At 43.1% G+C, this 15,818-nt stretch overlaps 1 protein-coding gene across 1 annotated transcript; it reads left to right on the top strand.

Moving 5' to 3' along the window:
- Positions 1 to 1,980: 1,980 nt before the first annotated feature.
- On the top strand, positions 1,981 to 9,522 carry LOC133452211 (fibronectin type III domain-containing protein 7-like). The gene is made up of 9 exons (XM_061731431.1): positions 1,981 to 2,089; positions 3,194 to 3,454; positions 5,020 to 5,280; positions 6,336 to 6,596; positions 7,049 to 7,309; positions 8,404 to 8,640; positions 8,749 to 8,868; positions 9,116 to 9,373; positions 9,488 to 9,522. Exons 1-9 carry the CDS (start codon positions 1,981 to 1,983, stop codon positions 9,520 to 9,522), a joined length of 1,803 nt encoding a protein of 600 aa, XP_061587415.1.
- Positions 9,523 to 15,818: the final 6,296 nt, after the last annotated feature.

The raw sequence follows: 15,818 nt of genomic DNA, 5'->3' as shown, positions 1-15,818 counted from the left end.
AATTTCAGGAAGAGAGTATCATGGGTAGCCTACTTGAGTAAATCCTCCTTTGAAACACACAAAACATACAGCTCAGATTACTTTCCATAAGTCCAATCCTGTTTCCAAAAGAAGGCAAAGTTACAGTGATGTACTGGACATTGTTACAGCTTTTCAGATTACTAGCAGCGTTTTTCCCGTGCAGACGTAGCGTTTACAGTTACAACTCACATGAATAAACATGGAGAAAGTGCAGATTGAATGCAACAGGGTGGGGGTTTAAAAGTGCCCCCACCTCCACCCAACAAGCTTCATAGTGTATGTAATTTTCTTCCAACGTAAAAGGGAGCCCAGGGGCATCCACCTGTCCTCATTTAGGACCTGCTGATTGTTCCCGTGAAGCTGATGTCCAAACCTCATCCAGAGAAGGTTCCAGATGAGCTTCAGACTGCAACGTTCACAACACCTGTAACTTCCTGGAAACCTGCGTACTGTTGACAAGATGTGGATGCTTTCTTCTTCATTCGTCCTCTTATCTGCCATACAGGTATTCTGTTTGTCTTCTTTTTGTTTTTACAATTTGTTGTTTTGTAATTGAAGCTAGTAAATTTACTCTCTTTATTTTCTTTTTCTTTTTTAGATATACCACGGTGTGGCTTCACGTGAGTCTTCCATTTTATTCTTTTTCTGTTTCTGACCATCAAAACTAACACATTTTCTTCTTTTTTTTATTGTAATTACTTTTATTTATGTTTGGTGATTCACAAGTTTGGTGAATAAAGTTGTGTAATGAACATTTTCAAAGCATTAAGATATTGAACATATACACTAGGAATTATACAAGAAGATAGTTTTTTTACTCATTGAAATCAGAAAGCCATAATAAACTAAGGGTAGACTTTTTATCTGTTACTGTTCTTGTTGGTCCATTTCAGTATTTTCCAATGATGTGATGACAGTTTAAAGCATCACACTATTGCATTTGGAGATAGGACTCATGAGCGCTGTGCTATTATGGTTTGGATCTCCTTGCAGTGGTTTTCTCGTTACACAGACTTTCACATTAAACTCAGAATGCCGGTTCCTTGCCTCTTTTCTGTTTTTAGGATGTAATATAGTTTCAGTGAAATCTCCTTCAGCATCAACGCTGGATGTGGTGTGGAGCAGCTATCCAGGAGCGTCAGTTTATGTTCTAGACTTGAGGGTTGTGAACTCAACCACTATCGCCCCGCTGATGCTGATGCAGCCGGCGTCCAGTACGCAGAAACTGGTACAGGGGTTGAGACCAGGGCAATTTTACCAAGTCACACTGAAGGCTTTTCAGAATTTTTTCAGTCCTTTGTGCACAGCCACTGAGATAACTATGACAGGTAAGAAGAAAAGAGGAAATAATTTCCTTTGATGAATAATGATGCCTGATAAAAATGCTGAATTCCTCTTCTCTCTTCCCACAGTTCCGGGTACATCTCAGATCATATTTTCCAAAGCTATTTCGAGCACATCTATAAAGTTTGAGTGGTCCAGTGTAACAGGGGCGGACAGCTACATCTTGTTTTTAGAGGAGCTGTTTAGTAACCCTGCAAACAGTTACAACCAGACCTTTACAGGCCTGAGTGGACAAGTGGAAGGCCTGACCCCCTCCACCACTTACAGATGTTACGTTTACTCCTCCAACAGAGCAGGCACAGGTGCCAAAAGCAGCACAAAGGCAATTGTGACTTGTGAGTGTACATAAAATTGTCGTTTTGTTACTTATGTTTCCCAGCATGTCTTTAGTAAGCACATTTAACCAAGCACAGTGTTTTTTTGCGATCAATAATGCTTGTATTTTTGCTGGAAGTGGTGCAGCCGCCAGCTGGTGTGACTCTGGAAGAAACGGGAAAGAACAGCGCTCGAGTGACATGGAGCGCTGTAAACAAAGTCTTGCTTTACCAAGTGACTGTAAGCGACAACGAAAACCCTGACAACGCCCCGATTATCAGACAAACCTCAGCCACGACCATGGACATAAGTAATCTGGAGCCCTGCTCCACCTATACGGTGGGAGTATCATCAGTCAACGTCTTCTTGGACCCGGGGGAGGACTACAACGTCACACACACTACCTCTAGTGAGTCATAAGATTACTTTGTGTCATTTATTATTACAAAATCCACCACTGCAGTAAAAACAGTATACAAAAGGAACATTTGTGGAGAGTATTAAAATGTGAAATGTAACCAAGTACTTTGACTCTACAAAAGTATGAAACTGAGAGCACATCTTGGGAGGTAATGCTCTTTTTTATGGAGTAGGAAGTAGGGAGTTTTATGCTCTCTACCAGCCCTTTGCCTGGTTTATTCCCATTACTCCATAGGTCTAGGACAGGGGTCGGCAACCCACGGCTCTAGAGCCGCATGCGGCTCTTTAGCGCCGCCCTAGTGGCTCCTGGAGCTTTTTCAAAAATGTTTGACCTTTTTTTTCCTTCTTTTTCCTCTTTTTTTTCCTTTTCTTTTTTCTTCTTTTTTTCCTCTTATTTCTTCCTTTTTCCTTTTTTAATCTCGACATTTCGACTTTTTTTCTTGACAGTTCGATTTTTTTCTCGACATTTCGACTTTTTTTCCTCAAAATTTTGACTTTTTTCTTCAAAATTTTGACTTTTTTTCTCGACATTTTGACATTTTTCCTCAAAATTTTGACTTTTTTCCTCAAAATTGTGACTTTTCTCAAAATGTTGACTTTTTTCTCTAAATTTTGACTATTTCCTCAACATTTTGACTTTTTTCTCGACATTTCTACTTTTTTCTCGACATTCCGCCTTTTGCCTTCATTCTAAGGCTTATACAAGACTTTTCATTTTTTTTTGCGGCTCCAGACATATTTGTTTTTTGTGTTTTTGGTCCAATATGGCTCTTTCAACATTTTGGGTTGCCGACCCCTGGTCTAGGACCAAGATGTTCTTGTCTCTTACTTGCCCCGACCTCCTTCCACCTGTAGACTCCAATTCTCTGGAGGAAGGTTAAGTTATATGCATCACCCCCAACATCTTTATGTATGTCTGATAAGTGGGGATTGATTAGATCTGAGTTAAGAAGCTCAACTTTTCATTGCCTGAGTTGAGTGACTGGAGTTTAAATATGTGAGAGCTGAGATCTAGTTTTCATGCTGCCCTCTCCTTCTGCTTTACTACCAAGATCTGTTTCCTTTTTTTCCTCCACGTTTTGTTTTTCAACAGCTATTAACCCAGTAACAACCATCTCTGTGGACTACAGCTGCACCAATGGGATGGTGACAGTTATTTGGGATTTGGTGTTCGGGGCCGACTCGTACAGGGCAACAGCTGTCGACGGCACCGGCACATCCCTCAACTGTACATCAGCTTCCACCAGCTGCCAGATCAGCATGCTCAAATGTGGTGAGAAGTACCAGGTCCAGGTTGCAGCTGTCTCTGACGACTGTGAGAGCACCTCCAATGCCACCTCCTCATTTGAGACAGGTGAGCGCAGCACCTGCACATGTTGCAGTGAACACTAACTGTGTTGCCTTTCCCTTTCTATTGCTCCTATTGTGTGTGGCTCATCATGTGTCTGAAGATGTATGTACAGGCCCTGGTCATTTTACATCACACTGTCTCACACACACATTTCTGTATGTTCTCAAAGTTTAAGTTTCTCCCGTGGGAAGCTATTTCGCTCTCCCCATGGTATCCAATGCTCTTTCTCGTGCAAAGTTGCACAACACACAGTCTGATTAGCTAGCGGGACCAGTCAATCTGAACATCTGTGAAGTCTGTTGAAGAGTGGTAGTTATGTCAAAGTGGCAGTTAAAGGAGCATGGGGCAGGATTGAGGCAGGATTTATGAAAAAAATGTGTATATGTTTTAAGTTTTCTAGTAATAATGTCAGATGAAGCGTTCCAAACCAAAAAGAATGAGCCCTCTAGCGTATCTTGCCTTGATCAGGCTGTGTGCTGCAAAATGCGCTGCAATTCCGGGCCTGAATTTCCCGCGCTGTCCTGTGGATGTGACGTCAAATGACGCTGCATGTGCTTTCTCCCGTGCCGGCTTCGCTTTTGGCTGCAGTACCCCTAGGGTTGCCACCCGTCCCGTAAAATACGGAATTGTCCTTTATTTGAGAAAAAAAATGTTGCGTCCCGTATTGAACTAATACGGGACACGATTTGTACCGTATTTTCATTAACTTTTACACCATATTCTAGTTGAATTATTGAAATAAATGAACCTTTACACCATATTCTAGTTGAATTATTGAAACTAATTAACTTTTACACCATATTCTAGTTGAATTATTGAAATAAATTAACTTTTACACCATATTCTAGTTGAATTATTGAAATAAATTAACTTTTACACCATATTCTAGTTGAATTATTGAAATAAATTAACTTTTACACCATATTCTAGTTGAATTATTGAAATAAATTAACTTTTACACCATATTCTATTTGAATTATTGATATAAGTTAACTTTTAAACCATATTCTAGTTGAATTATTGAAATAAATTAACTTTTACACCATATTCTTCACCTGTAGGCTATATTATACATCTGGGCTGATGTGGACATACAGTAGCATAGGAGGATATTTCAGTTGCTAGTATGGTTGTCTGTCTGTACAGTCATGCAAGTTCAATGCTATTAAAGCACTTTAAACTTTAAATCAAAGCATTTAGTTTTTTCATATAAAATAAACACATTTTTATTCAGTTTAGAAGTTTTGGGGCTTTTTTTTTGGCTCCTGCGCTGCTGAAATCCGGGCGTACCTTATTTCTATTTCTGAAAGGTGGCAACCCTAAGTACCCCCGACGGTCGTCGTAGCGCTAATGAGCCTCATTTCTTATTCTTGCCTCAAGCTCCTTTAAGTGAAAAGGTGGTGGTGATGTGGAGAGACCTGATGACACCGGCTACTCTGCTGATGAAGTCAGGAACAGACCAAAAAATAAAATTCTATCACACGTCGTTTGTCCCCACTCAAACTTTGAACATGTTCCCTGCTTCAGTGACTGTGTTTTCATGTCCACTCATCCCTCTCTTCCCTCAGTCCCCTGCGCTCCAGCTAACCCTCAGACCACACATGAATGCTCCTCCAACGTGATCGCCTTCAGCTGGCAGCCCACCAACGGCACCAGCTACTACGTGGCCACGGCTGTGGACAACAGTGGCGCTGTGACCGAATGCAGGACAGTGGACAACACGTGTTACTTCACGGATACGAGCTGTGGTCAGTTCTACACGTACAGGGTGTATGCCGTGACCCCGGCGTGCCAGAGCCAAGTCAGTGAACCACAGTTTGTTCAGACCTGTGAGTACAATACGTGCCGTTTTTGTGATTTAAAGGCATAAAAATAGTCTGTGACATGATTTTATGTTCAGTTTAGGTGTTATTGTATTTAATAATGATTTGTGTTCCATTGTTGTCCCTTATGCCGGGCATACACTGTGCGATTATCGGTTCGTTTTGAGCCGATTTTCCAGTCGTGCGACTATTTTTTGGATCGGGACAGATTTTGACCCAATCGTTGCTCGTGCCTCGTGCAGTATACGTGGGGTAACAATGAGAGATTAACACCTCACGACGAGTTCCTGATCACAAATCGTGAGCTCGCAAGAAAATCAAGCGTGTTTGAAATCCTGGTCGATCCTCGTGAAGGAATCGCACAGTTGAAGCAGCTACGACCAGATTTGCCTCATCCTTTCGCAGAGAGCATGCGCAATCTCTGATGTAACGTCAAAAACTATTATTTGTAGTTTAAGTGTTGCAAATTCAAATTACAAATCATGTTTTAATAGCAGAAAAAAAGACCGCATTTCCACGCATTTCCTGTTCGGAACACTTCTCTTCTCTGTTGTGCTCATTTTGCTGGGACTTCGGGTCCCTCCGCCGAGACACAACTTTTGCGGTATGCGTTCTTTGTTTTGTGTCTAAAAATGATGTGCAGTGCCCACCCAATCAGAAACGGTACAGATATTCTGGGATTTTTTTTATAAATATAAAAAAAGAAAATTACAAAAAAATAAAGGATCCCCATAACCTTTGATCGGGTGGGCAGGACGCACGTTTGGGTGGGCACAGCCCCCCCCCTGCCCCAGAACCGGCCTCGAGTTCCAGTAACAGAAGTCCGACTGGAGGATTATGATCGTATAGTGTGAGCAGACGGGTCGCATCAGAGCATCAGGTTGTACAGTGTGAGACCATAAATCGTGGGCTGTGAACTTTTGAACTCCGCGATCCAGTCATACAGTGTGAGATGGGGCAGTCTCATACGATTTAAAATATTGCATAGTGTATGCCGAGCTTAAGCTTTTGACCAATCAAAGAGTCAACTCATGAACAGGATCTCTGCTCTCTTCCTCTAGCACCTTGTCTACCAACAAACATAAGGACGAGAGCGGAGTGCCGCTCCGACACGCTCATCACCACCTGGGGCTCCTCTGCAGGAGCTCTTTCATATACTGTTGAAGCTGAGGGGAACAACAGAGTGACCTACAACTGTTCCTCCTCCACCAACAACTGTTCCATTACCGGGGTGCCTTGTGGGGAGCATCTCAGTGTGTGGATTGTCGCCTCCAATGACAACTGCTCCACTCAGAGGGTGCTGGGAGAAGTTGCTCAGACGGGTTTGTACCTGCTCTTTGAGACTCAGTTCTGTCATTTATAGTTCCTGAGAGGAAAAAGTTGGTATTCTTTTCTGACATCAAAGCTTTCTCCCCCTCTCCATAGCTCCTTGCAGCCCCAGCAATGTCTCAGCTTCAGTGGATTGCAGCCACGATTCGGCAAGAATTAACTGGTTGCAGAGCAAAGGGGCGTTATTTTATATTGCCACTGGTGAAGATGAAAACGGAAACTCATATGACTGCATTTCACTGGGCACTAGCTGTTTGATGGATGGCTTGAGGTGTGGACAGAATTACACAGTCAGTGTTATCGGCACTAATCTGAACTGCAATAGCACCAAAGGACAGGAGGTTGCTTTTATGACAGGTAGGCAAAAGTGTTCACAAAGGAGGCAAAACAGACAAACAAACAACAACGGTTTTACAGAGCTCCTGAATCTCTGCCTCTTCTCCAGCACCGTGTCCTCCAACCAACATTGAAGCAGTCAGAGACTGTGACAAGCACCAAGCTGTGATAGTCTGGCAGGTCCACCAGGCGTCAGGCATGTACACGGCAACGATGGAGGATCAGAACGGGGCTCAGCTCACTTGCACCAGCAATAATGTCAGCAACTGCAAAATCACTGATTTGCCTTGTGGGGAAGAGTACAACGTCTCTGTCACCTACCACAGTGGAAACTGTCCTTCCACCTCCACGCCTATTAGCATGGAATCAGGTAATGAAGCTTTCAGTAAACTGGTTGCTTTGAAACTCAAAAAGCATTCTCACCAACTGGATGGAAAAGAAATGTATGTGATCAAAACAAAAAAATAAAGTGTGAAGTGTGAAACTTGTGGCTGAAATGCACTCACAAAAGGGTCAGGATTGCTGGAGTATTATCAAAAATCATTCAGAAATGACATATGACCACTTATACAGTTTAAAGTACTGTTTAGAGTCCACTTTTCTAAAGCTCGACTCTCACAGATCTATCCCAGTGTCACTGACGAATGCAACAAATTTCATGCCTCGTCCTGCAATTTAACCCATATGTTTTACTCTTCCCCACTACTTTCTCGCTTTTGGTGGAATTATTTTGACACCATGTCAAAAATACTCTCGGTGAATATAAAAGTCTCCCCCCATGTTGCCATATTCGGGCTCCCAGAGGACCATGGCCGGTTTACTTCAAATCAAATAGACATTTTGGCTTTTACTTCCTTACTGGCAAGACACCACCTTCTTCTCCACTGGAAGTCGACTAAGGCTCCTTCTAGTACCCAGTGGCTCAACGACACCATGTTTTTTCTGAAGCTGGAAAAGATTAAATATTCACTGAAGGGTAGTTGCAACAAATTTTATATTAAGTGGCTTCCCTTTCTTACATTCTTCCACACTCTCCAGTCCCTGCATCCTGATTGACGGATCCCCCCCCCCTCCCTCTCTTCTCTCATTCCTCTCTTTCTTCCTCCTTTTTATTTATCTTTTTATTTACTTTTCTTTTGTTTTTGGGTTTGTTTTTTTTTTTTTTTTTTGCTTTGGGTTTTTTTTTTTGTTTTCTTTTTTTTCTCCCCCTTTTTATTCATCTATTTTTTAATTCATACTGTTTAGCTTTAATACTTAAATATTACTTATATATAAGAATATAATAATTTTCGTGTATTTGTCATTGTTTTGTGTGGATTTTTTGTTCTGTTCTTAATCCAAAAAAAAAAAGGAGGTAGACTGTATATCTTTTTTTGTTTATTCCTGTTCAACTGTGCCTTACCCCCTAATAAAAATATCAAAACAGAGAAATGACATATGACATCTTGTATCTTCTCATTTCAGTTCCATGTAGTCCTGAGGATGTGAGGGTCAGTGTGAGTTGCAGTACAGATGAATTAACCGTCGCCTGGAACGTCTCCGCTCCTGCAGAGAACTACACCACCATCATCTCAAGAGAACTGGACGAGCCTCTATACTGTAACTCCACAGAGCCCCTCTGCACCGCGGGGGGGCTACAATGTGGAAGCACCTACTCGGTGACCGTTTTCTCTGTTGCTGGGACGTGCTTTAGTCTCCCAAGTACCGAGGTCCAGGTGCAAACATGTGAGAAGCGCACAAGCAGAGATGCAGTTACGACAGTAGGACTTTATTGAGAAGATCCTGACACGTATGTTTGTTCTCCTTCAGTACCGTGTCCTCCCACCAACGTCACAGCCCAACACACCTGTGCTCCAGCTCCTGTTCCGGTGTCATGGGCTCCCAGCGAGAACGCCAACCAGTACACAGCGGTGGCTGTTAGTGGCAGTGGTCAGAGGTTGGAGTGTACAACCAATGAAACATCATGCAGCCTTCCTGGGCTTCGGTGTGGGGAAGTTTACACTATCAGTGTTTCAGGAGCCGATGGCAACTGTACAGGTCAACAGAGCAGCCCTTTCTCTCTGAATACAGGTAACACAGAACTGACCAGCCCTTACAACTGGCTCAGTTTCAGACCCAAGTGAAAGCCAACCTTCAAACCCGCCTAATTCACTGTTGATGCATCTCCCTTCGACAGAGCCGTGCGCCCCGTCTAACGTGAGCAGCCAGGTGATGTGTGGCGCTGGTGTTGCCCAGGTGCTCTGGAGCCCCAGCATGAATGCGGTAAGCTATGATGTGATAGCCACCGGCCAGGGTCAGACTTTAACCTGCAGCAGCTCAACTTCCTCCTGCACGCTGAGCAACCTACTCTGTGGCCATGCCTATGACGTTCTCGTGTCTGCAAGTGACGGCATCTGTGTCAGTAATTACAGCGCTCCCTTCAGCCAAGACCAAGGTAAAAGAGAGGAAGATCTTTTCTCACTTGCTTTATCCTTTTTATTTGTATTTCTTTTAAAAGAAACTTAATCTGAATTAAAAGATCCTTTTCTCAAAACTTCTCGAAACATAGCGGATAATGTTGATGAACCTTTAAGTGGTCAATAAAGCTGTTCCCACAAATAAAATCAACTCTTTTAAGAAAAATGGTTGACCTATGTTTATTACAGGCCAAACGTTATAGCATTATGCTGGAAGAATGTTGGTTGCCCCTCTTTTACTCTCTGGCTAAACAACTTAACTTCAGCACTTGCTCTTGAGAAATTGACCTATATTATCAGAAAGAAAGCTTCTGAATTTTATGAGATTTGGAAAATGTTTTTGGACCTTTTGAGGGTTGGTAACATAGAGGGGACAGTGGAAAAATAGGACAATGGAATAACACTTCATTGGTTCTCAGGAAGGCATGAAGTTACAGACATTTGAAATTTTTGTTGTTGCTGTTTAATTATTTTTATCTACCGTATTTTCTGGACTATAAGCCGCACCTGTATATAAGCCGCATCCGCTCTATTTAAAAAAAAAAAGATATGCAAGCCGCAGATATTTATGTTGTTAGATTAGATATTTACTACATGTACAGAACCATTTTGAACTGTAAATGATGTACATGTTTGTACCTAAATAGATCCTTTCCTAACAGTGTCTTTTAACACGGCAGCAACTTTGCTGATTAAAACTGGACAGAACCAAGAGAAAATAACCAGCATTTATTTATCTATTTATCTGTTTGAAATCTGCTTCTACTTCTATCTGCTAAAGAAGAAGTAGCATATTCTTCTTTGCATTTATTTTGTCTTAGTTTTTATTCTAATTCCGGTTAGCACTCCCCTTAGCGGTGGAAGAAAAATCCACAGAATAGCCGCACCTTTGTATAAGCCGCATGGTTGAAAACCTATGAAAAAAGTAGCGGCTTATAGTCCAGAAAATACGGTAATTTTTTTTTTTTTTTTTTATTTCTTCCTTTATTATTATTAATGTAGAACAATTTGTCTGGCTACATAAATATATCTTTAATATCTCCATGGTACATCCACATCAGACAGTACCCTGTTTAATATATTTTTTTTCTCTGTTTTTTTTTCCCACTTCTGAATTAATTAACTATTAATATTTGGTACAAATGTGTACGAGTTTATTTATTTTACATACTGCCATTTGTTTTGATGTTATACTGTAAGTGTTGTTGAATGTTACTATATTACAAAAATCAATAAATATATGTTAAAAAAAAAAAAAAAAAAAAAACTCTTTTACTCATTTCCATGTTCTGTCTCTGCCAGTGCCGTGCGCTCCAGGAAACATCACCACAGAGCTGTTATGTGGCACCAGTGGCTTACTGGTCACCTGGATGGCGTCTGCTCAGCCCCTCAACTACACTGTCACTGCTTTGCCTCTAGAGAGCAATGCTACTCTCGTTGTCTGCCATACCAGCAATGCCAGCTGTGTTCTCAGCGGCCTTCGGTGTGGACAGACTTATAACATCTCTGTCAAGGCCTCCTCTCACAGCTGCAGTGGACCCTCTAGCCCCTCACAGACAGTTCAGACAGGTAGTGGAGAAGTTTATGATTTTATCCATGAACTGTAGTTTATGCGCATGGTTTATTCCACATGTTGTGTCTCAACAGCATCCTGCTCCCCTCAGAGCCTGACAGCAGTGACACACTGTGGTACAAACTCTCTCCTGACCTCCTGGGATGCTTCTCCTGGCACTTCCACCTACACAGCAACAGTGACAGGACCCGATGGCTTCTCTGTAATCTGCATCTCCTCAAATCTAACATGCTCTTTCTTCGGCCTGCAGTGTGCCAGTCAGTACATCATCACAGTAACCTCCCAGGATAGCCTCTGCATCAGCGCTCCCACTGAAAGTGTTACAATGACAGGTAGTGTACATGTATTTTGTTCTACGTTCTACGAACCTCAAACTTATTTTCTTCACTTGGAGCACATGATGTGACAGCTATTCCCCAATCTGCTTGTTACTTCAGGACCTTGTGACCCAGTAAATGTGACCAGTGTCCTCCATTGTGGCTCAGACACAGCCACAGTGTCCTGGGCTGAAGCTGCCGGGGCTGTGGCCTACACGGTGCTTGCTCAGGAGGGCGACTCCCGTCGTTACACTTCCTGTAAGAGTAATACAACTTCCTGTCAGCTGGACCAGCTGAGGTGTGGGAAAATGTATAATCTGTCTGTAACAGCTGAGGATGCCACCTGTAACAGCACTGGAGCAACCAGGGGAGTGCTGATGACAGGTACAAGACAAGGAAACTGAACGGATGTAGTAAACAGCTGTCATCTAACGTAGCTAAAACACAACTGATTCCTCATATTCTCTGTCCTCATCTCAGCTCCATGCTCTCCATCAGTGCAGAGCAGCACTCTGATCTGTGGCAACAGTTCCTCTCTTCTGTCCTGGACACCAGTGGCATACGCCACCGGTTATATAGTTAATGCAACGGCTACGAATGGGAAAAGTGTTTCATTTAGCTCAGCCACAGCATCATGCAGCCTAACAGAGCTCATGTGTGGTGAGACTTATGTGGCCACCATCACTGCGAGGGGGGATCAGTGCGAAAGTGCACCCGGACCCAGCACAAATATTACCACGGGTGAGAACAATTGAATACAGCTTGCATTGCTTCTTCGGTTACCCAAACTCATGTGCATTTGTGTTGTTCATGTTTTTGTATTTTTGTATCTTAGCTCCCTGTTCTCCAGTTGTCATGTCTGAACAGTACACATGTGGTACCAACACTGCAGTGCTCAGGTGGTCTGAGCCTGTGGGACCCCTGAGCTTCCTGGCTCAGGTAGTAGCAGTAGGGTATCAGGACAGCTGCCACACTACAAATACCAGCTGTGCGTTCAAAAATCTTCCCTGCGGCTTGGATTTCAGCGTAACTGTACAAGCTCAGGGGGGGGAGTGCAACAGCAGCCTCAGTGTCAGTGAATCTCTTCAAACAGGTAAAGAAAGAAAATGATGATCAGTACCTACGGTATGTTTGAATGTCATGGAAGGACTTGTGATTGCAGGAACATTTTCATCCATTTCTTTCCTCTCTTTTCTCTCCTCAGTCCCATGTGCACCAGAGAACGTGAGTGCCGCCATGCTGTGCTCCAACCATTCAGCCCTGGTCACATGGGTAGGAAGCCCCAGTGCGTTTGGTTACAACGTGACAATGAGGGGCGAGGATGGACACACCCACCACTGCCAAACCCACTCCACTAGCTGTCAGGTCCCTGATGTCCACTGTGGTGAAACCTATGGTGTTACAGCCACACCGTACTCAGAGACATGCACAGGACCTCCGAGTGCAGCTCACAGCTTTAGAGCAGGTACAGAAAGACTTAAAGTTATATATATTTATGCATGGTCCAATGTGCATTTCAGTTCAGACTGACAACATTAAATGTTTTACTCTTCTGTCCAGGTCTTTGTGCTCCTGGAAACATCACAGTATCACCAGCTTGCGGGGACAGCACCGTCTCTTGGTCTCCTGTAACAGGGGCTGAAATGTACACAGCAATAGCAACGGCAGACGATGGACACACTCATACTTGCAGTTCAAACTATTCAAACTCATGCAGTTTCACTGACCTCCACTGTGGGGAAACCTATGCTGTCACGGTTGTAACTGTGGACGGGGGCTGCTGGAGCGAGCCAAGCTCAGCAGTGCAGCTGAGAGCAGGTGAGAGCAGAAAGTGGGTCTTCAGGTAGATTTATAGACACATTTGAAATTAAATAATGAGCTATCAGCATAGATATTTATCTTTGCTTCTTTACCTCCGATATTCCACCAGCTTTCTGCCCCCCTGCTAACTTGACCGGTCATGTCAGCTGTGACACCAACACACTGACCCTCACGTGGAGTCCAGTGGCAGAGGCTGCATACATTTTACAGTGGGAGAAGATAAGTGGCACGCCGCCTCCTTCAGAGCTCATCACCTCCAACACCTCGCACACTTTGCCTAACCTGATCTGTGGAGAAACATACACTTTCCGCATTGCAGCCCAGGAGGGAAACTGCAGCAGCAGCTACAGTCCACCCACGGAAATAAGTACAGGTTGGATGTGTTTCTATAGCAACAGCTTTAACAGTTTAGCCTGATGGCGAAGAGTCAAATTGATTAGAATCTAAAATCAACACGATGTACCACTTTCGCTTCTTCTTTCAGCTCCCTGTCAGCCCACAAACTTGACTGCTCGTGTGGATTGTGGGAAAAATGATGGAACCTTCTCCTGGGCTGAAAGCAGCGGAGCAGGTTTCTATGCTGTCGAGGTGATAGGAGAGCACGGCCACATAGCATCCTGCACCTCCAATGACACCTCCTGTTCTGTGAAACTTCACTGCGGCCACTCATACTCTGCAACGCTGGTGGCCTCCACAGAAACTTGCAACAGCAGTAAACACACTGATATTCACTTCGACTCTGGTAAGATAAAAGAAAACACTGTTGTATGCACACTATAGAAAACACTACGCCAGAGTAGCGTTGCACTATTTTGCTTGATTAATGCACATGGAGTGTATGAGTCAATATCCAATGGATTGCCTTGACTTAAAGGAGCCGTCTGTAAGAAATGGCCAAAACTGGTACTGCAGTCACTTTCAAAATATTGTTGAGCGGCGTGTACCCTCCCCCTCCTCCCCCCGACCAGAGGTTGCCAGGTAGGCTGCAGAATGCAGCAGGAACGTAGGCTGCCATGGCTGCGATAATTAGAGCCGAGCTGGCAACCCGGATGCCGAAACAATACTGACTTGGTGATTGGGAGATAGGTGGAGGGTGGAGCTTCAGAAACAATACTGACTTGGTGATTGGGAGATAGGTGGAGGGTGGAGCTTCAGGCCAAAACAAAAAATGACAACATAAACATCAGTTGAGGGCTGCAACTCCTCTTTTTAAACTGGAATATCCTGGCTTGAGTGCTGTTGTCAGTGACATAAGTATTTGAAATGAACGTGATTTTTAAATGTCTGTTGACATATCGGGGTCATTTTATGATTTGTTTTATTATTGCTCTTACATACAGCTCCTTTAAGTGTTTTGGAGACGCACCGTCATATCACAGTAAAAAGCATCCTGAATATGATTGTTACCTGTAATTATTTAACTTGTTTGTTGGACATGCAAGCTGTTCCTTCATATAAACAATAAGTTTACACATGAAGCATGCTCAAACATGCCAGTGTGATATGAATAGGTGAAGTGTCAAAGTTAAAAAAACAAACAAAAACAAATAAATCCATAATCAACTGTTAATATTCGTCCAATCACGGCTGGTAAATAACTGTATCCACCAGAATGATAAATTAATATGACCTTGTACAGATTAATGGTGATGGATTTTTCACTTTCCGGATATGTACATGTTAAACTGCCTCATGCAGCTCCTTGCCTGCCAGACGACGTCGTGGCTGAGTTGGAGTGTAGCACCAATGTGATGAAAGTGAACTGGACTCAGACCTCGGGCTCAGACAACTACACCGCCTGGGCCATCAGCACACATGGACACAGAACCTCCTGCAACACGACATCAAGTTCCTGCACCATCCGTGATCTGATGTGTGGCCAGATCTACGAGGTGGTCGTCACCTCCGCCTCCATTCACTGCGAGATCATTGCTGGCTCTGACTACAAGGTTCAATCATGTGAGTTTTTTCGAAATGCATTCGAAAGCCTCACGCTTAGTCTGAAACACTCGATCTGGAAATCAGAGAAGCCAGTTTTGTTAGTGGTAGTGTACCGGCCCCCTGCTGGTGCTTATCTAGAGTTTCTGTCTGAATTTTCAGATTTCCTATCTGGTTTATTGATCAGTACAGATAAACTCATCATAGTGGGTGACTTTAACATTCATATTGATGTTGAAAGCGATAATCTTAAATTAGCTTTCAATTCTCTTCTAGAATCGATGAGTATCTCACAAAAAGTGGACAAACCGACGCACTGTTTTAATCATACCCTGAATCTCGTTCTCACCTATGGTGTTGAAACTGATAATCTGTTGGTGTCGCCTGTAAACTCCCTCTTATCCGATCACTATTTAATAACGTTTGAATTTAATATTGTCGATGTTGAAGCGCAAAATAGGAGGTATTTTTTTAGCAGATGTTTGTCCGATTAAGCTATTGTTAAATTTAGGGAGGCCATTGCTCATCTTACAATAGTAGAAAATAGTGAATCAGTTGAGGCCAGTGATCTGGGTTCTACCTCTGCAGATGTTGATTTCCTTGCTAGTAACACTGCTGATTTGCTGCGCTTCGCTTTAGATGCAGTTGCTCCTTTGAGAAGGAGGGTTTCCAACCATAGGAGCTTAACTCCCTGGTATAATTCAGATATCCGCATGTTGAAACCAAACGTGCGTAAAATGGAAAGGAAGTGGTACTCTTGTAAGTCTGTAGACT

The sequence above is a fragment of the Cololabis saira genome, chromosome 10 (assembly GCF_033807715.1).
Source record: "Cololabis saira isolate AMF1-May2022 chromosome 10, fColSai1.1, whole genome shotgun sequence".
NCBI lineage: Eukaryota > Metazoa > Chordata > Actinopteri > Beloniformes > Belonidae > Cololabis > Cololabis saira.
This window is presented reverse-complemented; position numbering and strand designations above follow the sequence as displayed.

Bases quoted from the DNA above. Each gene is read 5' to 3' on its own strand.
- LOC133452211 (XM_061731431.1), top strand. From the start codon at position 1,981: ATGGACATAAGTAATCTGGAGCCCTGCTCCACCTATACGGTGGGAGTA. The intron at 8,641-8,748 runs GTACCGAGGTCC...GTTCTCCTTCAG, and splicing joins GACGTGCTTTAGTCTCCCAA to TACCGTGTCCTCCCACCAAC. The intron at 9,374-9,487 runs GTAAAAGAGAGG...CTCGAAACATAG, and splicing joins TCCCTTCAGCCAAGACCAAG to CGGATAATGTTGATGAACCT.